Genomic DNA, 25,940 nt, shown 5'->3' with positions numbered 1-25,940 from the left:
GGGTGAAATCAGTGAGTGGTGAGTGAAAGTGAAGGCCTAGGACATTCCTGTAAGACTTATAAACACTATACACTTAGGCTATGCTACATTTACAAAAAGATTTTTCCTTCTTCAGTGATAAATTAATCTTAACTTACTATAACACTTTTACTTTACAAACAAATTTTTAAAAATCTTTTGACTCTTGTGTAGTAACACTCTGCTTAAAACACAAACGCACTGCACAACTGTACAAAAATATTTTCTTTCTTTACATCCTTTTTTCTTTTTTTTTTGAGAAAAGGTCTTGGTCTGTTGCCCAGGCTGGAGTGCAGTGGTGCACTCACTGTACGTCCTGGTCCTCAAGTGATCCTTCTACCTCAGCCTCTCAAGTAACTGGGACTGAAGGTATGTGCTGGCGCCCTGGCTACATTTAAAAAAAAATTTTTTTGTAGAGATAGGTCTCCCTATGTTGGCCAGGCTGGTCTCAATTTCCTGACCTCAAGAGATCCTTTCACCTTGGCTTCCTGAAGTACTGGGATTACAGGCATGAGCCACTTCACATTCTTATTTTAGGAGCCATTTTCTATCAAAGATTTTAAAAATTTTAAAACTTTTTTGTTAAAACCTAAGACACAAACACACACATTAGTCTAGTCCTACACAGGGTCAAGATCAACTTCACTGTCTTCCACCTCCACATCTTGTCCCACTGAAAGATCTTCAGGGGTAATAACATGCATGGGGCTGTCATTTCCTATGACAACAATGCCTTCTTGTGGAATACCTCCTGAAGGACCCAAATGAGGCTGTTTTACAATTAACTTTTTTTTTTTTTTTAAAATAAGTATGAGTACACTGTAAAATAGTGATGAAAAGTATAGTAAATACTAAAACCAGGCTGTGCATGGTGGCACATGCCTTGCAATCTCAGCATTTTGCAAGGCTAAAGCAGACGGATTGCCTGAGCCCAGGAGTTTTAGACTAGCCTGGACAATATCACAAAACCCCAACTTTACAAAAAAATTTAGCTGGGCATGGTAGTGCATACCTGTTGTCCCAGCTACTCAGGAGGCTAAGGTAGGAGAATAGCTTCAGCCCAGGAGGGTGAGGCTGCAATGAACCAAGATCATGCCACTGCACTCCAGCCTAGGCAGCAGAGTAAGACCCTGTCTCAAAAATAAATAAATAAACCAGTAACGCAGTCGTTTGTTATGGCTATCAAGTATTATGTATTGCACATAATTGTATGTGCTATATTTTTATACAGTTGGCAGTGCAGTAGGTTTGTTTACACCAGCAATATCACAAATGTGTAATGCATTGCACTATGATGGTATGACAGCAATGATATCACTAGGTAATAGGAATTTTTTTTTTTTTTTTTTTGAGATGGAGTCTCACGCTGTTGCCCAGGCTGGAGTGCAGTGGCGCGATCTCGGCTCACTGCAAGCTCCGCCTCCCGGGTTCCCGCCATTCTCCTGCCTCAGCCTCCTGAGTAGCTGGGACTACAGGCGCCCGCCACCGCGCCCGGCTAATTTTTTTGTATTTTAGTAGAGACGGGGTTTCACTGTGGTCTCGATCTCCTGACCTTGTGATCCGCCCGCCTCGGCCTCCCAAAGTGCTGGGATTACAGGCTTGAGCCACCGCGCCCGGCCGGTAATAGGAATTTTTTAGCTCTATTTCATCTTATGGGACCACTGTCATAAATGGAGTCGGACATTGAAATGTTATGAGCTGCATGACTGTACATTGGAATTAACCGAGGCGAAAGACTTGTACAATGAAGACTAGAAAAGACTGCTGAAAGAAATAAAAGAAGATATACATAAACAGAAGCACACCCCATTTTCATGGATTAGAACACTTAATAATGTTAAGATATCAATATTATCCAAAGACATCTACAGATTCAGTGCAATCTCTACCAAAATCCCAATGACACTTTTTACAGAAATAGAAAAATTATCCTAAAATTCATAAGGAATCCTAAGTGACAGCAAATAGCCACAACAGTCTTGAAAAAGAACAAAGCTAGAGGACTCATACTTCTTCCTGATTTCAATATTTACTACAGAGCTACAGTAATCAAAACAGCATTTTAATGGCATAAAGACCGACACATAGAACAACAGAATGTAATATACAGCCTCAGAGGCACAGGCAACAACAACAAAAATAGGCAAATTAAAGTTAATGAAAATTAAAAATTTTTGTGTCTCAAAAAACTGTATCAACAGAGTAAAATGGCAACCCACAGAATGGAAGAAAATATTTGCAAATCATATATCTGACAAGGTATTAATATCCAGAATATACAGAGAACTCCTGCAACAACAACAAAAATAAACAACCTAATTCAAACATGGGCAAAGGAGTAGAAAAGACATTTTTCCAAAGACGGTAATCAAATGGTCAATAAGCACATGAAAAGACGCTCAACATTACTAATCACTAGGGATATGCAAATCAAAACTACAATGAGGGCCAGGTGCAATGGCTCAGCCTGTAATCCCAGCATTTTGGGAGGCCGAGGCAGGTGGATCATCTGAGGTCAGGAGTTCGAGACCAGCCTGACCAACATGAACAAACCCCGTCTCTACCACAATACAAAAATTAGCCAGACATGGTGGTGCACACCTGTAATCCCAGCGACTCAGAACCTGGGAGGCGGAGGTTGCAGTGAGCCGAGATCATGCCATTGCACTCCAGCCTGGGTGACAAGAGCGAAACTCCGTCTCAAAAAAAAAAACAAAAACAAAATCTACAATAAGATATCACCACACATCCATTCAGATGGATACTATAAAACAACAACAACAATGAAATAAATAGTATTGGTGAGGATACGGGGAAACTGAAACCCTTCTGCACTGGTGGTGGGAACGTAAAATGGTACAGCTGTTATGGAAAACAGTACAGTGTCTTAAAAAAATTAAAAACAGAACTACCATATGATCCAGCAATTCTACTTCTGGGTATTTACCCATCAAAACTGAAAACAGGGTGTTGAAGAGGTATGTGCACACCAATGTTCACAGCAACATTATCCATAACAGCTAAAACTTGGAAGCAACACAAGTGTCCATCAATGGATGAACGGATAAGCAAAATGTGGCATATACACACAATGGAATATTATTCAGCCTTACAAAGGAAGAAAATTCTGACATATGCTACAACATGAATCAACCTTGAGCATACCACGCTAAATGAAATAAGCCAGTCACAAAATGACAAGTAATGTATGACTCCACTTATACAGAGTACTTAAGAGTAGACAAAAATCAGAGAGACAGACAAGAGAATGGCAGTTGCCAAGGGCTGGAGGGAGGGTGGAATTGGGGAGTTACTATTTAATGGGTATAGAGTTTCAGTTTTACAGCTTGAAAAGAATTAACTAAGATGGATGGTTGTAATGGATGTGTAACAGTATGAATATATTTAAAATCACTAAACTGTATATATAAAATGCTTAAGATAATAAATTTTATGTGTATTTTAACACAGCAAAACAAAATTGGAAAAAAGACATTACTGGGACAACTGGCAAATTCTAATGGGGCTTAAGGATTAGGTGGTTATTAATATACCAATGATAATTTCATGATTTAAAAAAATTTTTAAAAATTCTGTGGTCTAGGGGGAAGAAAAGAAAAAAAAATTTTTTTTTTTTTGGTAATTAATAGTTTTTTAGAGACAGAATCTCACTTGTTGTCCAGGCTTTAGTATAGGACTCTTCACAGGCATCATCATAGTGTACTGTAGCCTTGAACTCCAAGCCTCAAAGGATCCTCCTGGCTCAGCCTCCTGAGTAGCTGGGACTACTGGCGCTAGCTAATTTCTTGATTTTGATGAGTATTTTGTTGTTATGCAGGAGAATGTCTTTGTAGAAAATAAATCCTAAAGCGTTTAGGGTGACACAGCATCAGGTTGGTAATTTACTTTCAAATATTTCAGGAAGAAAAAGTTCTCCCAATTTTTAAGTTCTTGATCATTTTAAGATGAAAAAAATACATATTTATAGTACAATCGAGGCAAGAAAAGTCAGTTGACATTTAGTCTGACAGTTTGTGACCTATGTGCATAAATGATTTTTAAATAATTAGTGCTACTGAAGCTAAGTATCAATTTACCAGGCTGATGCTACTACATAGTGTTCAGTGGATACTTCTATGCCATGTCCAAATTATTCACCAATGTTACACCGCTATCATAACTAAACCTCAGCAAGACAGTCAACTATTTGTGACAGATTAAAACACATCAAAGCCTATAATTGGGGCAATTTTCTATATCCTTATGCAATTTGGACTTAGTTTGGTAAATTGTCATAATTTTGGCTTTTTGATATTTGTGATATATTAAACAGAAGGTAATAAAAACACTCCTCAACTTTGCTAGTAATCAAAGAACTACAAATGAAGCTATTTCTCATTAATAAAAATTTTTTAAATTTAAAAAGATTTCTAATATTTAATTCCTCAATATCTAATAATCAAGGAAATACACATTCCATCACAATCATAAAAACTTTTAAACATTCTGTGTTGGTGAGAAAATCAGCACTACTTCAACTAGCCAAGTATTTTGAGATGTAAATAGGAAGTAAGTCTAAAACTTTAAATTCACCTATCCTTTAAGTGAGCAATTCCATCTCTAGAAATCTCTTAAAAGCAAATTATCTTGATTTTTTTTTTTTTTTTTTTTTTTTTTTTTGAGACAGGGTCTCACTCTGTCGCCCAGGTTGGGTGCAGTGGTACAATCTCAGCTCACTGAGACCTCCACCTCCCGGGAGGTTCAAGCGATTCTCCTGCCTCAGCTCCCGAGTAGCTGGGATGACAGGCGTGTGCCACCACACCCAGCTAATTTTTGTATTTTTAGTAAAGAAGTTTTCACCATGTCGGTCAGGCTGGTCTCGAACTTCTGGCCTCAAGTGATCTAGCCACCTCGGCCTCCCAAAGTGTTGGGATTACAGGCATAAGCCACTGCGCCCGGCCGTTGATTGTTCTTAAGATTCTTGACACACACAAAAAGAATTACTTATTTATGGGCATAAAGGTTTAGGCAGAAATATGTTCATTGACAGCAACATTATAGGAATAAAGAAAAACCTGAATATAGAATCATGGGATAGTGTTGACAGAAAGACTTTCAAGTTTATCTGTGTATAGTTATGTATTACTATATAGTACTAGAATCTTTAAAAAAGTATTAATGAATTAAGTAATTAAGAAAAGATATGTTTCCTTATTATAAAAAATAACTAGGACAGGCACAGAGGCTCACACCTATAATCCCAGCACTTTGAGAGGTTGAGGTGGGAGGATCATTTATGGCCAGGAGTTCAAGACCAGCCTAGGCAACACAGGGAGGTCCCATCTCTATAGAAAATTTATTTGAAAAGGTAAAATTAGCTGAGTATGGTGGTCTGTAGTCCCAGCTACTCAGGAGGCTGAGGTGGGAGGATCGCTTGAGCCTAGGAGGAAAAGGTTGCAGTGAGCTATATTTCAGCGACTACACTCCAGACTGGACAACAGAGTGACACCTAGTCTCTTAAACAAAACACTAAAACATTCGTAGTGTTTTGTACTATAGTATCAATTTTTATATAACTTACCTGCATCTTACTGCACACTGGGATTAGGACAGGTGGTATAATCATCATCATCCTCTTTTGGAGGTGATAACTGAGACTCGGGAAAGTTAACCATCTTGACAGGCTATGCAGCTTAGTGTTAGAGCTTAGAACTAAGCCCATTTCACCCAAATCCAAATCCTAATGGTAACTTTCCTTATATTTCGTCCTTGAAATGTATTTTACTAATAAAAAAGTTGATGATTTCATGCTTAAAGGGCTACTATAAAGAATGGGTATTTCTTCAAAGGTTTTGTCATCGTGGTATAAAAATTAATGATCAAATAAATTGTGTCTGGAGATAAAGTAAATGTATAAGCTACAATTGGTTTTAGTTATTTCTGGGTGGTAACTAAGGTTTTCTTGACTTTGATCATGATCTCAAGATGACTACCCTGTTTCTCATTCAGGGGTAGAAAATGACCAAAGCACTAGAGATGAGTTCCTAGAAGACGGGAGAAAACATTCTTATTCTAAAAATTGTTGCTTTTTGGGAGTTATAATAAAAGAGCATATGCATTTCTTCTACTTCATCGATTACCAGGTTCTCCAAAACAGACAGTAGCAGTGTGACCCAGAACATACCGTCAGGAAACTGGTCAGCATCATCATCAAACATGGCTTCCTTGAGGGCAGACTTGTTGAAGGGACTGATGCTATCTGAATAGTTATATGGATTATAGTCTCGAGAGCGTGGAGAGGAGTGAGTAGGCACTGAATGAAGCAATGAAGCTTTATTATCGAGAGCTGTTTGGCTTGAGTCAGTGGCATCACCTCCTGCTCTTGGGTCAGACATCCCAGGACCACCACACATCTATCAATGGCAAGGAGAAGGCACAGCAAATTAACTCATTTGCAGGTATCTATTTAACATTCTACAAAGATATTTCTCTACTGCTTAAAAGACAATTTTAAAAAGATAACAATAACCAGCTAAAAAATTTAAGTAATGGCAATCAATATTATGAGTTACAATTTATATTCCAGATGTCAAAGCTTAAACATATAAACTACAGCTGTGAAGGCAAATAAGAACCGTAAAAGAATGGTGCCTCTAATGATTATTACAGTTCCTTTGCCAATGAATTGACCAGACAATATGTACAGTGTGATTACCAGCAGCTTCTCCATGTCAGTTAAAGATATGAAAGAACTTTCATAAGCAACACAGCACTACAAGCTGCCAGATTCCATTATTAAGGTAACGGTATATCATACAATAGTATGTCAACAAAGCATAGTAAAATCAAATTTTAAAAGGCTTGCTTTAAGGAGGGGAAAAAAAAAAAAAAGAAAGGCTTAAAAGGCCTGCATAACTTTTGGAAGGATGCCAAAAGAATTTGGGTACGTTAATGTACTTACCAAAATATGAATATGAATACTGATACAAATACTGGTATCAAAATAATTACTACCATGAGTATCAGCATCACCACCATCCACTGGGCAACTATGTGCCAAGCCATTTGCTAGGCGCTTTACAAATATTCTTAAAATATTTGCTACGCACCTATTATTAAATGCCTGGCATTGTTCACAGCATTGGGAATACATCAGTGAGCAAAAGACATCATTATGTCTACCCCAATGGAGTTTATATTTTAGTGGAGGGACAGACGAAAAAAAAAAAAAAACTTCAATGAATGAATAAAGTATATGACATGTCAGAAGAAGGAATCATGAATGCTGAGGTGGGAGGACAGTTCACAGATTAAATAGGATGAGTAGGGTTCACTGAGAAGCCATTTGAGTAAACACTTGAAGGAAGTAAGGGAATTAGCCAAGGGGCTCTCTGGAGGTAGAGTGTTTCAGGTAGAGAAAACAGCCAATACACAGATCCTGAGGCAGGAACATGCATAGTAAGTTCAAGGAACAGCAAGGAGGCCAGTGTGGCAGAAGCAGAGTGAACAAGGAAGAAACTAGCAGGAGATGAGGCCAGAAAGGTAACAGAAAAAAAGTGTATTGTGTAGACTTTGGTTTTTACTCTGAGACAGAGACTTCCTACAGAGTTGAGTGAGAGTGGGAATGTACTATAGGAGGTCAAGGGCATAATCAAGGAGGACAAATTTTAATAATCCAGGTGAGAGAAATGATGAAGACGATGGCTCAAACCAGAAAGGCAGTGGTGAGAATAGGCTGAATTCTGGATACATTCTGCAGTGGAGTCAGCACATTTCCTGACAGATTTGGTATAGAGGATGAGAAAAACAGAGGACTCAACAAACTCTTGTCCATGGGTTTTGACTAGGCAACTAGGGTTGCCATTAACTAAGATAGGAAAGAGCAGCTTTAGGGGAGAAGACCAGGAGTTCAAACAGGCAGCTGAATGTGAATGTGGAACTCAGGAAAGAGGTCTAAGCTGAATAGAATCATAGTATTTATTATACTCACAACAACTTTTAAGGTAAGCAGTGACATCCCTATTTTCTTAATGAAGACTTTGAAGCTTAGAGGTATCACCTGATTAGCTAGTAACTGACAGGAACTGGGATTTGAACTCATTCTGCCAAAATTCACAATTTGAGTGCCCTACCCTGTACCATGCTGTGTCTGAAAAAAAACAAAACAAAACTGAGTCTCAGTGAAGCAGTGATTCTTACTGATCTGCGATTGCTACCATATGCAGCTTTGAAGAGTAGGGAACCTCAAATATCAGTGATAAGCTGGTTTTGGCAGCCAGTTTACTAGGCTGACCACAATCTAGCTCTGCCAGATAGGCACAGTGAGAAAAACAACTGCAGGACAGATGGCAGGAAGGCAGAGGAAGAAGTCCTTTGGAGATTTTCTGTAACTTTGCAAACATTGAGAAACAATGAATTCCACAGGAACCGGTGGGATGGCTCATTTTGTGAAAAGTCTAAGCTGTCAGAGACAAGTCTGAGAAGGAGCAAAGTAAAAAACTATTCTGTGTATAATGGCAGAAGCAATAAACAATATTCAAATATGTCAATAATATTAAATATATAAGAATGTTGTAGATTATAACATTCTTGCTTCAATGTAATGATGTTTTGTGTTTTTAAAAATACTTGAGAGTCAGTTACTTGCACACCAGAGAAATAAAACACTTGGCACATTATTAAAAAAACAAAACACATTCTTAACTGTAGCCACACAAACTGATGATGCAAATTACTATCACTACACCTAACAGGGAAAAAAAAATTCTAAACTCCTTATGTGTTCTTACAAGACTCAAAGTGATCTGGCCCATGTTCCACTCCTTTTCTCTCACAATGGTCCACCTACACTGGCTTTCTTCCTAGTCCTCAACTATACAAAGTTGTTCACATCTAAATGTCTTTGGATTTGCTGATTATTTCATGGAATTCTCTTCTAGATTTTATGTGGCTTTATTTAGGTTTCAATGCAAATGCTACCTTTGGAGAGAGGCCTTCTTGGACCACAAAATCTAAAACAGACTCACTTTCCTCTAAAGCACATTCTATCCTAAAACTCTATAATATTCATCTCTATATGACAATCTAAAAGGAATTTGAAGGCAGTGATTTTGTCGTATAAATCTAATGCTTCAAACAGTGCCTGGTATGTGGCAGATACTCAGTAAATACTTGTAGAGTGACTGACCCATAGAAAAGCATATTCGAAAATGACAGAAAGCAAAATGTAATTAAAATAATGCTTAATGAACAATGAAATAGTCTGCAAAGTAAGGATATTAAAATACTTACTGAATCGCCACCGTCTTTTTTAGAATCCCTTTTCAATGGCTCATTCATATCTTCTTGGCTACGGAAGCTGAAATTCTGGATTGCTTCAGTGACACCTCTAAGAGAGCTATAAATATCTTCAGAGTTCATATTTTCTGTGTCATAATCAAATGCACTATGAAAAAGACGACACTAATTTTTACTTAAGTGTAGTTATAAAATACAAACACATCTGAGGAGATTATATAAGGATATCTATAAAGACAAGATTAGAGAATGTATATCCTCAGAGCATCATTAGCAAAATAAAAAATAGCAGCTATATATAAAGTACATGTCTCTTTGTCCTTCCACCAAGGACACCTTACAGTTACTCTACAATGCACAGTCCTTAATAACTGGTTTGTCTTTCTACCTTGAAAAATGTTCTGATTAACCAGAGGTCAGCAAACTATGATGGCTTGCAAGTTAAGAACGTTTTTCACATTTTTAAATAGTTGAAAAAAAACAAAAAAAATCATGAAAATTAGATAAAATTTAAATGTCAGTATTCATAAATAAATTTTTTTTCTTTTTTTTGGAGACAAAATCTTGCTTTTGTCCCCCAGGCTGGAATGCGATGGCACAATCTCGGCTCACTGCAATCTCCGTCTCCCGGGTTCAAGTGATTCTCCTGCCTCAGCCTCCTGAGTAGCAGGGATTGCAGGCGCCAGCCACCAAGCCCAGCTAATTTTTGTATTTTTAGTAAAGACGGGGTTTCACCATGTTGGGCAGGCTGGTCTTGAACTCCTGACCTCAGGTGATCCGCCCACCTCGGCCTCCCAAAGTGCTGGGATTACAGGCGTGAGCCACTGCGCCCGGCCCATAAATAAAATTTTATTAAACATAGTCATGACTATTTATTTAGGTATTGTCTATGGCTGTTTTCTATTTCTATTGCCGATGGCTGTTCTCATACAATAGCAGAGTTGAGAACAGACTCAAAGACCATGACTCAAAGAGCCTAAAATATTTACCACTCGACCCTTTACAGAAAGTTTACCAATCTCTGTGATTAACTCCCAATAATGGTACTGCTTGAAGAAGAGATAAATGTATTTTAACATAAATTTGTAAGAAGGTAGAGGATTTTTAATACCGAACATAATTTTTTTTTTGAGATGGAGTTTCACTCTTGTTGCCCAGGCTGAAGTGCAATGGCGCAACCTTGGCTCACTGTAACCTCTGCCTCTCGGGCTCAAGCGAATCTCCAGCCTCAGCCTCCCTCAGCCTCCCGAGTAGCTGGGATTACAGGCTCCTGCCATCACGTACAGCTAATTTTTTTGTAATTTCAGTAGATACGGGGTTTCACCATATTGACCAGGCTGGTGTCGAACTCCGAACCTCAGGTGATCTGCCCACCTCGGCCTCCCAAAGTGTTGGGATTACAGGCGTGAGCCACTGTGCCAATTTTTTTTTTTTTTTTTTTTTAAGGGGCAGGGTCTTGCTGCTGCCCACACTGGAGTGCAGTGGTGCGAACATAACTTACTGCAGCCTTGAACTCCTAGGTTTAAGTAATCCTCCTGCCTCAGTCTACCAAGTTGCTAGGACTACAAACACACACCACCATGCCTGGCTGATTTTTACAAATTTTTCTGTAGAGATGGGGTCTCAATATGTTGCCCAGGTTTGTCCCAAACTCCTGGCCTCAAGTGATCCTCCTGCCTTGGACTCCCAAACAGATAGGATTGCAAGTGTGAGCCATATCATGTGATAGACATGAACTTTATAATCAAACGCTGAAATTCAACTGAAGCTGTAATTTAGCTACCAAATTTATCATATATGTAGAACACAGAAAAAATAGGGTAGGAAATGTTTGCAATATATTTTTTTCAGATGTCGATGTATTTTCCAATACTTTTAATGAATAACTTGATGAAGCACACTATAATATATGGCTAATGACCATGAAGCTATTAACTATAAATACCAACTCTTTTTTTCTTTTTTTTTTTTTTGAGATGGAGTCTTGCACTGTGACTTAGTCTGGAGTGTGGTGGCACAACATCAGCTCACTGCAACCTCCGCCTCCTGGGTTCAAGTGATTTTCCTGCCTCACCCTCCTGAGTAGCTGTCACTACCGGCATGCACCACCACGCTTGGCTAATTTTTGTATTATTAGTAGAGATGGGGTTTTGCCATGTTAGTCAGACTGGTCTCGAACTCCTGACCTCAAGTGATCCTCCCGCCTTAGCCTCCCAAAGTGCTGGGATTACAGGTGTGAATGAATTATTGTGGAAGATAGTGTGGCAATTCCTCAAAGACCTATAGACAGAAATATCATTTGAGCCAGCAATCCCACTACTGGGTATATACCCAAAGGAATATAAATCATTCTGTTATAAAGACACATGCACATGTATGTGCACTGTAGCGTTATTCACAATAGCAAAGACATGGAATCAACCTAAATGCCCATCAGTGATAGACTGGATAAAGAAAATGTGGTACGTATACACCATGGAATACACCACAGCCAGCCCCAACTCCTTAAAAAAACTTTTTAAGTTCAGGGGTATGTGTTCAGGATGCGCAGATTTGTTATATAGGTAAACATGTGTCATGGGGTTTGTTGTACAGATTATTTTATCACCCAGGTATTAAGCCTAGTGTCCATTAATTATTTTTCCTGATCCTCTCCCTCCTCCTACCCTCTGCCCTCTGGTAGGCCCCAGTGTGTGTTGCTCCCCTCTATGTGTTCATGTGTCTTCATCATTTAGCTCCTACTTGTGAGAACATGCAGTATTTTTTTTTTTTTTGTCATTGTTCTTGTGTTAGTCTGCTAAGGATAATGATCTCCAGCTCCATCCATGTCTCCGCAAAGGACATGATCTTATTTTGTTTTTATGGCCACACAGTATTCCATGGTGTATATGTACCACATTTTCTTTATCCAGTCTATCACTGATGGGCATTTAGGTTGATTCCATGTGTCTGCTATTGTGAATAGCGCTACAGTACACATACATGTGCATGTGTCTTTATAACAGAATGATTTATATTCCTTTCGGTATATACCCAGTAGTGGGATTGCTGGCTTAAATGATATTTCTGTCTATAGGTCTTTGAGGAACTGCCACACTATTTTCCACAATAGTTCAACTAATTTACACTCCCAAAAGTGTAAAAGTGTTCCTTTTTCTCCACAACCTTGCCGGCATCTGTTATTTTTTGAATTTTTAATAATAACCATTCTGACTGGTGTGAGATGGTATCTCACTGTGGGCTTGATTTGCATTTCTCTAATGATCAGTGATGTCGAACTTCTATGCAAACAATTTTTCAAAAGGCTAGGAAAAGGAAATAAAATTTTAGTCTACTAAGCAGTCAAGAACGTCATCTGAAATACAGCTCATGCTTGAATTGCACAAGTGTGTGAAAATTGTACACATCTTTTATTTTGTATTAAGGACCAATCTGAGTCATATTTTTTCCTCAGAGGTATGTATCACTATTTATTTTATATATATTTATATATATAATATATAATGAATATGACATTTGTTATCTATATCATTATATATACAATGAATTACATAGATATTATATATGTAATGAATTATAATATCTAATTCAATACATATATAATGAAAAAATTAAGCTTACAGACAAAACATAAAAATAACAAATAGGGAAGGGTTAAATATATAATAAATATAAAAATAGTGTTAAATATATAAAAATATAATATATAATATATGAATATAAATCAGTTATAATCATTCTGAATATGAAATAAATCATTCTGAATATGAAAAGCATAATATGACCTAATATATGTCATAAATATATAAATATGACATATTATATATGTAATTCATTATATATGTAATTTATTTTATATAAACATGTAATTCATGATATGTGATTTATTATATATGTAATTCATTATATATTACCCATATATAATATGCCATATATTCATTATATATTCAGCCCTCCCCTATTTGTTATTTATGTTTTGTTTGCAAGCTTAATTTTTTAAACTCATCATTATAACTGACCTCATCACCACTTATACTGAGTAGTATAATGTAATCGAAAGACACAATTTGCAATTTACTGGATTTATACAGCATCTCTGAGAAATATAATATGCCATTTAACGTAATAAACAGTAATTTATTTCAAAAAGCTGTCGGTAGGTTTTCTTTCCACTTATTAAAAAATTCCATATCCTATACATTATCATTTAAGTAGTTGGCTTTCAAATAAACTTTGAATTTTTTTAATGTGCTAAGTTTCTACTTTTCTAAGACCTTTTAAGTCAAGTGGGAATTGACTTGAATTATATCAATGCTTGCTTTCTTAAGAATGGAATTTACAGCCAGGGGTGGTACCTCACACCTGTAATCCCAGCACTTTGGGAGGCCGAGGCGGGCAGAACACCTAAGGTCAGGAGTTTGAGACCAGCCCGGACAACATGGTGAAACCCTGTCTCTAGCAAAAATACACCAATCAGTCGGGTGTAGGGTGCGCCTGTAATCCCAGCTACTTGGAAGACTGAGGCAGGAGAATTGCTTGAACCTGGGAGGTGGAGGTTGCAGTGAGCTGAGATCGTATCACTGCACTCCAGCCTGGGGGACAGAGCAAGACTCTGCCTCAAAAAAAAAAAAAAAAAAAAAAAAAGGGAATTTACAAATACAAACCATCATGAAAAATCATCCTTTTATTACCTTGGAGATAAAGTATTCTGTGATGTATTGGTAGGAGAAGTAAGAGGACTGGACCAGTTAGCTGGTGATCGTGGTGTTGGTCTTGTCAAAGGACTCCCCATGGAACTCTGATGAAGGGAGTCAAAGAAATATTAACATATTACAGGTAAGTTCACTTAACACAAACATGAGGTTGAACCATATTAAAGGGCCATATTTACAGGTTAATATTTTAAATATTCATGTACTTATGTCTGGTTTCCAGGGGGAAAATTTCTCCCTATTTAGTAATATAACTCTTTAGTCTTTTTCTGTTCTCACCTGCTACCTGTTCTCAAATATTATCAACATCCTTTCCCTCAAGGATTGAATATAATTTTAAAGTAGCTTCCTGTTCTGAGCTAATTTCCTTCTTCTAACCATTACTAATGCTCAAATTTTATCCCTCCTTGACTTTGCTTTACACCAAGCGAGTTAAATCTGGTCATACTAATACATTTATTCTTAAGATATGATAAAATAATCCCTACTCCCTTTAATAAGATGACTAACTCTGGTTCACAAGAAATTGTTTTAGGATTACTTTTAACCCTCCTCAGACTTTAAGCCTGCCATCAGTGTATCTCTTTTATTTGCTATCAAATGTCTTTCTTTTTAATGCTTTAGTTCAATTCTTTAGGCATATAATGTAAATTATTACATACGAGTAAAATATATATGTATACACATAAATATACATATTTCAATGTTTCATTTACTCAGAACTTACTTCTTCAAAACAAATTCCTGCACATCCAAGTATAAATGGACTGACAAACCTGTGATCATTTAATGTGACCACACTTCTTAAAGCACTACCTCCTTCGAATCTTATTTGCTAACCCTGGAATAAGTCATCCCTGTTAGTCCTCAAACAAGAATTGGTTCATCTAAAGAGCATGTCCTGATTCTAACGGCTTCCAGCTGGTGCTCTCATCTATGTTTTGCTCACATTTTGCTCTTCTTGTTCATACCTGGCCACTGTTTACCACCATCCTAATGTACACAAATTATAATATTATATGAACAGGACAGGCATAGGGATTCTTCCAAGACAATATTTAATTCTGCTCAGGAAATGCTGCCAAATAAAGATGCAAAAATTATATATTAAGGATCAAGTTTACCTCGTATAAAAGAAAGCAATTATTGTTAAATCAACCATCACATTATATAACAGCCAAGAAAATAAGTAAGAATTACCTGGGTTCCATTGCCAGTGTTTCGAAGGTGATTATGAAGAAGCTTCGTAGCACCATCCTGAAAAGTTTTTGGTAAAGCTCCTAATAACATTGTAAACTCTGGGGTATTGAGTTCAAATAATGAAATCAGTACTGACTGTGCTGCCTAAAAAACAAAGGCATACAGTAGATGAATATATTTTTGTTACTCAAACGAGACCATTTTCTTCCCCTACATTGCTGTTCAATAGCATGAAGCTTGACCATCTTTCCCAAAAAGGAAAAGGAAGATATTCTTATTTGCTTTCAAACTGTTTTGCTGGAAGGGAAAAAAAAAAAAAATTAACCTACCAGTTTTTTTGAAGGTAAGAAGGGAATATGAAAAGCTTAACAAATATTACCTAATAGACAATGGAAAAGTTAACCATGACGGTTTCCAGGGTTACTCTGTTACATACTACTACAGTATTTTAGTTTTTCCAATAAACGATTACAAGGAGAAATAATATCTAATCTTCTCACAAGCAGTTAACATAACAACTCTACAATTTGAAGCTAAAGTATGTTCTGTGGAAATGGGAACAAAATACAGCTTACTCATATCAGTTAAGAAAAGTTATACAATTCTTTTCTGCTTCTGAAGTAATCAACTGCATTACTAAAAGCCAAACTTTGAAATTCAAATTATATACTTAATTAAGGAGAAACTCAAATCATTTATGATCACATGACTTGTATCCAAATCTGCACACTTCATTTTGGACCTTTCTGAACCCACTCTATGAAAAATACACCTGAATATAGAACACTAAGGGGAATGGTTAAATTATGTTATATTGGAACGATGGAATACTATACAACACAATCTTGGAAGATGATATAGCTCTCAACGTAGAAACTGAGAAAGGTCTATTATATACTGTTGAAGAAAAACTATAAGACTGCTCTAACAGGCCAGGTGCAATGGCTCACACCTGTAATCCCAGCACTTTGGGAGGCAAAGGCAGGTGGATCACTTGAGGTCAGGAGTTTGAGACCAGTCTGGCTAACATGATGAAACCTCATCTCTACTAAAAATACAAAAATTAGCTGGGTGTGGTGGTGTGTGCTTGTAATCCCAGCTACTTGGGAGGCTGAGGCCAGAGGATCTCTTGAACCTGGGAAGTGGAAGTTGCAGTGAGCAGAGATCGTGCCACTGCACTCCAGCCCGGGAGACAGACTGAGACTTAATCTCAAAAGGGAAGGGAAAAAAAAAAAAAAAAAAAAGGAGTGCTATAATATGAGCACATTTTGTTAAAAACAAAAAAGTATAAGTTGTGTGGGTATATACTCTGGGTATCTAACATGTTAATAGTGCTTAAATAAAGCTATTAATATTTGCAGTTTGAAAACAAAAGTTACGATCTCATACTTTTTTTGGAACCACCACATTGAATGGACCACAAGTAAACTTGAGCAAATGAACTAGTAAGTGTTAATATATACTTTATTCCATCTAGTTTACTTTGGTTTGGAGATTCAGCTTTATTTCCCCTGTAGGGACAGACATCCCAATTGCTCCCAAACCCTTTACCAATGAGTATATCCTTTCCTCATGACTTGAAGTGACACTTGTATAATGAACTAATCTCCTATATAAACCTAAGTGTCTCTGGACCTTCCTTCATGTTCCATTGATCTATTTCTCTATTTCTGTACTAACACCACATGACATAAAATACATAGCGTTAGTGTATTTTGATCGTATCGTTCCTTTCTTGTGGTTTAAATTTCCTAATGTCGTATTTGTTTTACTAGATATATTTCATATTTCTTTTTTGTAGAAATACAAATTTCTATTTGTAGTCTTTCTATCAAAGTAATACATATATACAGATTTTTAAAAACCAGTTTTAGAAAAGGTTTTATAAATCTCAATTCCATTGTTCAGCTCTCCAGAGTTCCCTTTTGTAATGCTTGCTTTTACAAATAGTTAGGATTCATAGGTTTATAAAATTATTTCTTCATTGATCAGCTTGAGACATTTTCTAGTGATTTCCTACAACAGATGAGGACTTAGGCTCCTTTCAGTATCAGCTCTACCTTTTCTTCTTTCTTCTCCCTTATACTAGTCCATTTTTGTCACATCAGACAGCATAATCTTTAAAAACATAAATCATATTACTCCGTGACTTAAAAATGTGCCAATAATTTCTATAGTCACATCAGTATTCTTGTTCTTGGACTATCACAAAATTGAAATTTTGATGAAATCCAACTTATCTGTTTTTCCATTTGTTGCCTAAGCTTCTGATACCATATCGAAGGATCCACTGACAAATCCGAGTTCATGAAGATTTATTCCTGTTTTAAGTGTTTTATTTTCCTGTGTCTATTGAGATGATTATGTGGTTTTTGTATTTTTACTATTGATATGGTATATTACATTAATAGATTTTTGGATGTTAATCTAACCTTACATTCCTGGGATAAACCCCTCTTGGTCATTGATATGGTTTGGCTCTGTGTCCCCACCCAAATCTCATCTTGAATTATACTCCCATAATTCCCACGTGTTGGAGGGACCCCGTGGGAGACAACTGAATCATGGGGGTGGTTTCCGCCACACTGTTCTTGTGGTAGTGAATAAGTCTCACGAATCTGATGATTTGATAAGGGGCAACCCATTTCACTTGGCTCATTCTCTCTCTCTTTTGCCTGCTGACATCCACGTAAGACATTATTTGCTCCTCCTTGGCTTCTGCCATGATTGTGAGGCTTCCCGAGTCCCATGAAACTAAGTACAATTTAACGTTTCTTTTGTAAATTGCCCAGTCTCAAATATGTATTTATCAGCAGCATGAAAACGTACTAACAGAGTCATGGTATATAATTCTTTTATATATGTTGCTAAATTTGGCTTGCCAGCATTTTGTTGAAGATTAAGGCATTCATATTCATAAAGAGATGCTGGTCTGTAGTGTTTTTTTGATGTGTGACGTCTCTGTCTAGTTTTGGTATCAGAATAAAACTGGTCTCACAGAATACACTGGGAAGTATTCCTTCCTCTTCTGCTTGTTTGGAAGAATGTGTGAAGAATTGCTATTAATTAAAAAGTATAAGTTGTGTGGGTATATACTCTGGGTATCTAACATGTTAATAGTGCTTAAATAAAGCTATTAATATTTGCAGTTTGAAAACAAAAGTTACGATCTCATACTTTTTTTTTTTTTTTTAGATAGGGTCTCACTGTGTCACCCAGGCTGGAGTGCAGTGGCATGATCTTTCTCACTGCATCCTCGACCTCCTGGGCTCAAGTGATCCTCCCACCTTAGCCTCCCAGGTAGCTTAGGGCTACAGGTGCATGCCATTGCACCCACTTTTTAATATTTTTTAGTAGAGATAGGGTTTCGCCATGTTGCTCTGGCTGGTCTCAAGCTCCTGAGCTCAGACAATCCCCCTGCCTCAGCCTACCAGTGTTGAGATTACAGGCATGAGCCAACTGCGTACGGCCTATGTGTACTCCTTTTGCAGCAAATGTTGATGGAAATGATTCACCAGAAAAGAAAGTAAATAGAAGTAAATACAAGATGCAAGAAACAGGCTGGGTGCAGTGGCTCACGTCTGTAATCCCAGCACTTTGGGAGGCCGAGGTGGGCAGATCACTTGAGGATAGGAGTTTGAGACCAGCTTGGTCCAATATGGTGAAACCCCATCTCTATTAAAAATACAAAAATTAGCTGGGTGTGGTGGTGGGTGCCTGTAATCCCAGCTACTCAGGAGGCTGAGGCATGAGAATCACTTGAATTGGAAGGTGGAGGTTGCAGTGAGCCAATATCATGCCACTGCACTCCAGCCTAGGTGAAAAAGCGAGACTCTGTCTCAAAAAAAAAAAAAAAAAAAAAAAAGATGCAAGAAGTAAACAGGGATGAAGATAAGTCTCAGGAAGATGCTCAAGAGAAATTGCAGGCAGACGTGTGTGCAGCAGGCCTGGGGAGAAACATGTCAAAACTGGAGAAAACAACAGAATGTCTAGGAAGGAGCTCTCTAGAAAATAAAATAAGTTTAATCTATGTTTTTGAGCATGTGAAAAATAATAGCCATACACGTATAGCAGAGATGTTGAAAATATTAAGATACTTAAAAAAAAAAAAAGTAGGCAAATGAAAAAGCAAGGCAAATTATCAACTCCAGGACAAATAACGTTTCTATAAGAAAGAAAGCAGTCGCAAATCACTTGGTATAGAAGTGAATACCTGCATAGTCAAATGTAAATCTTTTCTACTGATAACTAGTAATTGATTCATAAGTATTTTATGAATACCTTAGAAAGGATACAGAAAGTATGAGAAAGCTAAGTCCTCACTTACCAAGATAGATGGATATACCTAATGTCTACATTTATCAATAGATTAAAAAAAGTCTAAAAATTGATAAATCAAACAATAGTGTTAAGCTCTTATTTGAAATGTATAGGTAAATGCAAGGGGAATGATTTGAAATATTCTCAATGGTTATAAAATTAGAGTGAGAATCGTTGTAAGGGCAGCTACTTTTGATTCTAGGTTTGAAAATTACACTCACATTAATTGGGTAAAATTTGAAACAATTTTAAAGATTTTTTTAAAAAGCTCTTCATAACTCACTGCTAACTGCTAAGGTGCTGAAAATATTAGCTTACTTCACTGGCAATCCACAATAACTGACTTGCTTTCCCAATTTATCTTCTAAACCTCATATTAAAACATACCTTCCGAACATCAGAACTTTTGGGTTCTGTTGTCCAAGTGATGACCCGAGACACTGCTAGGCGAGTTTCACTGGAATTTATAAAATCTCCTGGATCCATCTGTTTGGCCAGAGTTTCTATGTATTTAAGGATAGCAACCTTCACCTGCAGAGGAAAGCACAAAGAGAAAGGACAGAAAGATGGTTATTGTGAGACACTAGAGAACATTTCAAAAATAATCAGGTGATGATGATTATTATTTTTTTATATACGGAAAGGGTCTTACTATGTTGGCCAGGCTGGTCTTGAGCTCCTGGCCTCAAGCAATCCTCCCAGCTCCGCCTCCCAAAGAGCTGGGATTACAGGCATGAGCCATCATGCCCAGCCACGTGATACAATCACCTACCTACCTGAGGTACAAGTATATGACAGTGTTGATGACTTTTGTTTTTCACACACAATCAGAACTTCGAGGTCCCAGGTGTTTCATTCCCAAGGTTTGAACAACTGCTGAAGACTATCTTGACAAGATTATAAACATTTCCTTAAATCAGTCCTCAGAGCTTATGGCTGACTCTTGGCCAGCCTCACAGGGAGCTAGTCTTTATTAACTCTGTAATTTTGTTTTTGGGAAAATGAACCAAAGTGTTTTAAAAAAAAAAGGTATGGCAAATCAAGGTAGCAATCAAGGTGGGCAACATAGTTGTTTTTGTTGTTGTTGTTAAACACAGACTCACATAATGAGATGAGGTTCCTTAGTGAGTCTACCAGTTGTTAGACCTGCCTTCCAAAAGAACTGTCACAAAAATGAGTTACACAAGTACCACTGAAGAAAAGACAACACCTCTGTGGATAAAAATGTTCTGTGTAGGTTTATATATATATATATATATATATTTTTTTTTTTTTTTTTTTGAGACAGAGTCTCACCCTGTTGCCCAGGCTGGAGTGCAATGGTACAATCTTGGCTCACTGCAACCTCCGCCTCCTGGGTTCAAACAGCTCTCCTGCCTCAGCCTCCCGAGTAGCTGGGATTACAGGCGCTACACCCAGCTAATTTTTTGTATTTTTAGCAGAGATGAGGTTTCACCATGTTGGCCATGCTGGTCTCGAACTCCTGACCTCATGATCTGCCCACCTCAGTCTCCCGAAGTGCTGGGATTACAGGCATGAGCCACCGTGCCCGGCCTATTCTCCCAGTAATTCTTGATGTGTAGGTGCACGGAAGGCAGATGTTTGAAATATATGTATCTGTGGAATGGCTATAATTGAGCTAATTAATAAATGCATTACTTCATATACTTATTTTTTTTGTGGTGAGAACACTTAAAATCTATTCTCTTGGCAATTTTCTTTTTATAAATTCAATTTTAAAGTTTTATATATTTAATGTGTACAAGTTTTGATATACATATACATAGTGAAATGTTTCTTATAGTCAAGCAAATCAATGAATCCATTATCTCAGTTACCCCTTTTGTGTGTGTAGCAAGAGCACCTAAAATCTACTCTTTTAGCAAAAATCCCACATATAACGCAATATTATGAACTATGGTCTTCATGTTGTCTGTTAGATCTCTAGACTTATTCATCCTATAGATCTGCAACTATGTACACTTTGACCTACAGCTCCCCATTCCATATCCCCTCATTAGCAATTTTCAAGTATACGATACATTGTTATTAACTAAAGTCACCATGTTCTACCTGGGCACTTAAGAAACAGCACATGACACAGTACACAGTCCTTGGATACAGCAAGGATGCTGAACACATATTAAATGCTAATTTGCTGACTTAGAATAACGAAGGTTTAAATGTATGATTGAAACTTGAGAAGAAATTGTCAAATTTAAAGGTAATATGTTTTTCTATGTTTTTTCTTCCCTTAGTATTGATTTTAATGTCATTTTTGTCACTCAGGCGAAATAAGGTCTCTGGGAAGTGCCATACTGAATAAATTCACGGGAGTAAAATATTAAAATAAGGTTCTGACACGTGTACATTTTTCCCTTCCTCCTTCCAGTTAAAAAAAGAGATCAAATTACATTTTTCTTTCATAACGAATTTTAAGAAGTATTTATAACTCTACACAGTCAACAAAAGCAAAAATAGACAAATGAGATTACATCAAACTAAAAAGCTTCTGCACAGCAAAGGAAACAATCAACAGAGTGAAGAGACAACTACAAAATGGGAGAAAATATTGTACTGTAAACCATACATCTGATAAGCGGTTAACATTCAAAATATGTAAGAAACTCACATGACTCAATAGCAAGAAAACAAATAAACTGTTTAGAAAATGGGCAAAGGATCCGAATAGACATTTCTCAAAGAAAGACATACAAATGGCCAACAGGTGTATGGAAAAATGATCAATATCAGTATTCATCAGGGAAAGGCAAACTAATACCACATTTGAGATATTCACCTCACACCTGTTAGAATGACTGTTATCAAAAAGATGAAAGATAAGTGTTGGTGATGATGTGGAGAAAATGAAACTCTTCCACAATGCTGGTGGAAATGTAAATTAGTACTGCCATTATGGAAAATAATATGGAGGTTCCTCAAAAAATTAGAAATAGAACCACCATATGATCTAGCATTCCATAGTGGGTATATACCCAAAGGACATGAAATCACAATGTGGAAGTGACATCTGCACTTCCATGTTCACTGCAGCATTACTCATAATACCAAGATATGGAATCAGCCAGGCGCAGTGGCTCACGCCTGTAATCCCAGCACTTTGGGAGGCCGAGGCAGGCGGATCACCTAATGTCAGGAGGTCAAGGCCAGCCAGGCCAAAGTGGTAAAACCTTGTCTATACTAAAAATACAAAAATTAGCTGGGCGTGGTGGTGGGCACCTGTAATCCCAGCTACTCGGGAGGCTGAGGCAGGAGATCGCTTGAACCTGGGAGGCGGAGTTGCAGTGAACTGAGGTCACACCACTGCACTCCAGCCTGGGCAACAGGAGCGAAACTCTGCCTCAGGAAAAAAAAAAGTAATCAACGTAAGTGTCTATCAATGGCTGAAAAGATAATGAAACTGTGGTGTATATATATACACAATGGAATACTAGTCAGCCTTATAAAGGAAATTCTGTTGTTTGTGATAATGAAGATAAACCTGGAGGACAATATGTTAAATGAAATAAGCCAGACATAGACAAATACTGTATGATCTCATTTACAAGCAGCATGCAAAAAAAAGTCAAATTTATAGAAACAGAGAGTAAAATGGAGGGTAGGGGACTGGAGAGATGTTGGTCAAAAGGCACAGCATTTTAGTTAGACAGGAGTAATAGGTTTAAGAGATACGATTTCTCCATCAGCCAGGAAGATGTTGGTGTAGAGGCTGACATAGATATCAAGGACAGCAACTACCATGGCTCCCAGTGCTATGATGAAATCTCAGATGCACGGTCTTCTGGCCAAATGTCTGCAATTTCATATTGTAGGAGCATTCATTGTATCCCTGGGGGTAGCAGCTCTTTATAAGTTTGCTGTAGCTAAACCAGGAAAGAAGGCACATGAAGATTTCTATGGAAATTATGATTCCATGAAAGATTTTGAGGAGATGAGAAAGGCTGGTATCTTCCAGGGTGCAAAGGGATTATGGAATATAAAGAATTTCTTCAGGCTGAATGATCTAGAAGTTTGTAACTAACTTGTGTTTCTGAACTATGAATTATGAATATGTGGGGTAAGAAACAGTTTCTCTTGATAAATAATCAGCAACAACAAAAAGAGACCTGTACATCATGGTGACTATAGTTAAGAACAATATATGGTATATTTGAAAATTGATAAAAGAGTGAATTTTGTGTTCTCGCCACAAAAAAAGATACACTTATGAGGTAATACAAATGTTAAATAACTTGATTTAGCCATTCCACAATGTATACATATATCAAAACATGTTATATGCCATAAATATATAGAATTTTTACTTGTCAATTAAAAGGCATATTTTTTAACTTTAAATAAATTTATTGAAAAAACCAAAAGTTAACCTATTAGCCATCAGAAATGTGTAGTAGACAGGAAAAGAGATTTCTGGTTAGTTTTAAAGTACCAGGCACAATTAAATTATGATAGCACATAATATTCTGGTTTTTTTTTTTTTTTTTGAGATAAGGTCTCACTCTGTCACCCAGGATGGAATGCAGTGGTGTGATCTCAACTCACTGGTAGCCTCGACATCCCAACTCAAGTGATCCTCCCACCTTAGCTTCCCGAGTAGCTGAGATCACAGGCATGCACCACCACGTCCAGCTAATTAAAAAATTTTTTTTGTAGAGATGGGGTTTTGCCATGTTGCCCAGGCTAGTCTCGAATTCCTGGGCTCTAGTGATCTGCCCACCTTGGCCTCCCATAGCGTTGGGATTACAGGTAAAAGCCACCATTCCCGGGCCAATATTCTGAATTCCTGAAGCAATGTCATCCTCTCTCAGTGTTAATAGATGGAAGATGACTATGTTAAATCAAAAAATGAACATCAATATATTTTGTTTATAATTTGCCACCATCGATAACTGAATATATTTATTAACACTATGTGAGATTCAATTAATGCAGTGCCTTGGCAATTTATCGTCATGCAAAATTTTACAAGGGTTTCACAGAAAGTATGTGTTTACTATACTAACAGGCAACATAACCACAATACATATATAATCATTTGAACATGTATATTTATCAGGATATTTTACTAGATTATACCTAGTTTATAATTTTAACACAGCAAACATGCATTCTTTTTCAGAGAAGGAAAAACAATCTAGCTGCTAAGGGATGTGAAATTCTTTAATTTGTTTGTGAAACCCAGAAAAAGAGGTCAGCAAAAATTACATTCATCTTTAAAGTATTACTAATTCAAATAAAATCACTTTGTATTGCCATTTCCCCCCATTTCTTCCTCTTGACATGTAATCACATTACACTCGAAAAGAGATGTAAAATTTTATATAAACGTCCATCATTTATCTGAAAGATAAATAAAAAAATTTTCTAGATCTGATACTCAAGTTACATGTGGTTTTCTATAATCTGTTAAAAATTTTTATACATAATCCTGTCACCCACTTGAAAGCTGGTTTTATTTTTGGCATAAGGTATGGCTCCAATATAACTTTTCCCTGCTATTCTAAACACTGATGTAAGAGTTGAAAAGTGATTTTCTTTTTTTTCTGAGATGGAGTCTCACTCTGTCATCCAGGCTAGAGGGCAGTGGCAAAGACTCGGCTCACTGCAACTTCCACCTCCTGGGTTCAAGCGATTCTCCTGCCTCAGCCTCCCGAGTAACTGGCATTACAGGTGCATGCCACCACGCCCGGCTAACTTTTTGTATTTTTAGTAGAGACGTGGTTTCACCATGTTGGCCAGCCTGGTCACGAACTCCTGACCTCAGATGATCCACCTATCTCGGCCTCCCAAAGTGCTGGGATCAGATGCCTGAGCCACCATGCCCAGCCAAAAAGTGATTTTCCTTCATGGATTTGCTAATATATCTATTATCTATATTAAATACGTATTTATAAATAACTTAGGCTTTTAGAGAAACAATCTTGTGATTCCAGTTTCCAGTATAATATTTTCCAATAGGAAAGTTAATTTTAATTTGTGCATATCTTATTTTAATCTTTGCTTTGTCTTTCTCTTCAAGTCTCCTGCAACTTATTCTCCCTCTGAACTCAACTATCAACACCTTATTTTTATTTATTTGCTTTTCTGAGACCGAGTCTCACTCTGTCTCCCAAGCTAGAAAGCAGTGGCATGATTTTGGCTCACTGCAACCTCCGCCTCCTGGGTTTGAGCGATGTCTCCTGCCTCAGCCTCCCAAGTAGCTGGGACTACAGGCGCCCAACATCACCCCTGGTAAATTTTTGTATTTTCAGTAGAGACAGGGTTTCTCCATGTTGGCCAGGCTGGTCTCAAACTCCTGACCTCAAGTGATCCACCTGCCTCAGCCTCCCAAAGTGCTGGGAGTACAGGTGTGAGCCACTGTGTCCAGCCTCA

At 37.3% G+C, this 25,940-nt stretch overlaps 1 protein-coding gene across 50 annotated transcripts in view; it reads right to left on the bottom strand.

Moving 5' to 3' along the window:
- The window catches only part of LOC105470926 (cytoplasmic linker associated protein 2), a 220,733-nt gene that overhangs the window by 37,878 nt on the left and 156,915 nt on the right, over window positions 1–25,940 (bottom strand). For all 50 annotated transcript variants that reach the window (XM_071090719.1, XM_071090725.1, XM_071090727.1 and 47 more), the window contains 5 exons: window positions 19,935–20,078; window positions 15,228–15,371; window positions 14,007–14,113; window positions 9,310–9,463; window positions 6,203–6,431 (listed from right to left, as the gene is read on the bottom strand). In XM_071090719.1, the coding sequence (XP_070946820.1) occupies window positions 6,203–6,431; window positions 9,310–9,463; window positions 14,007–14,113; window positions 15,228–15,371; window positions 19,935–20,078 (778 nt within the window). The remainder of the gene's footprint in view (window positions 1–6,202; window positions 6,432–9,309; window positions 9,464–14,006; window positions 14,114–15,227; window positions 15,372–19,934; window positions 20,079–25,940) is intronic.

Source organism: Macaca nemestrina, chromosome 2, assembly GCF_043159975.1.
Source record: "Macaca nemestrina isolate mMacNem1 chromosome 2, mMacNem.hap1, whole genome shotgun sequence".
NCBI lineage: Eukaryota > Metazoa > Chordata > Mammalia > Primates > Cercopithecidae > Macaca > Macaca nemestrina.
The sequence above is the reverse complement of the archived record's forward strand: the minus strand, read 5'-3'. Positions and strand labels throughout refer to the sequence as shown.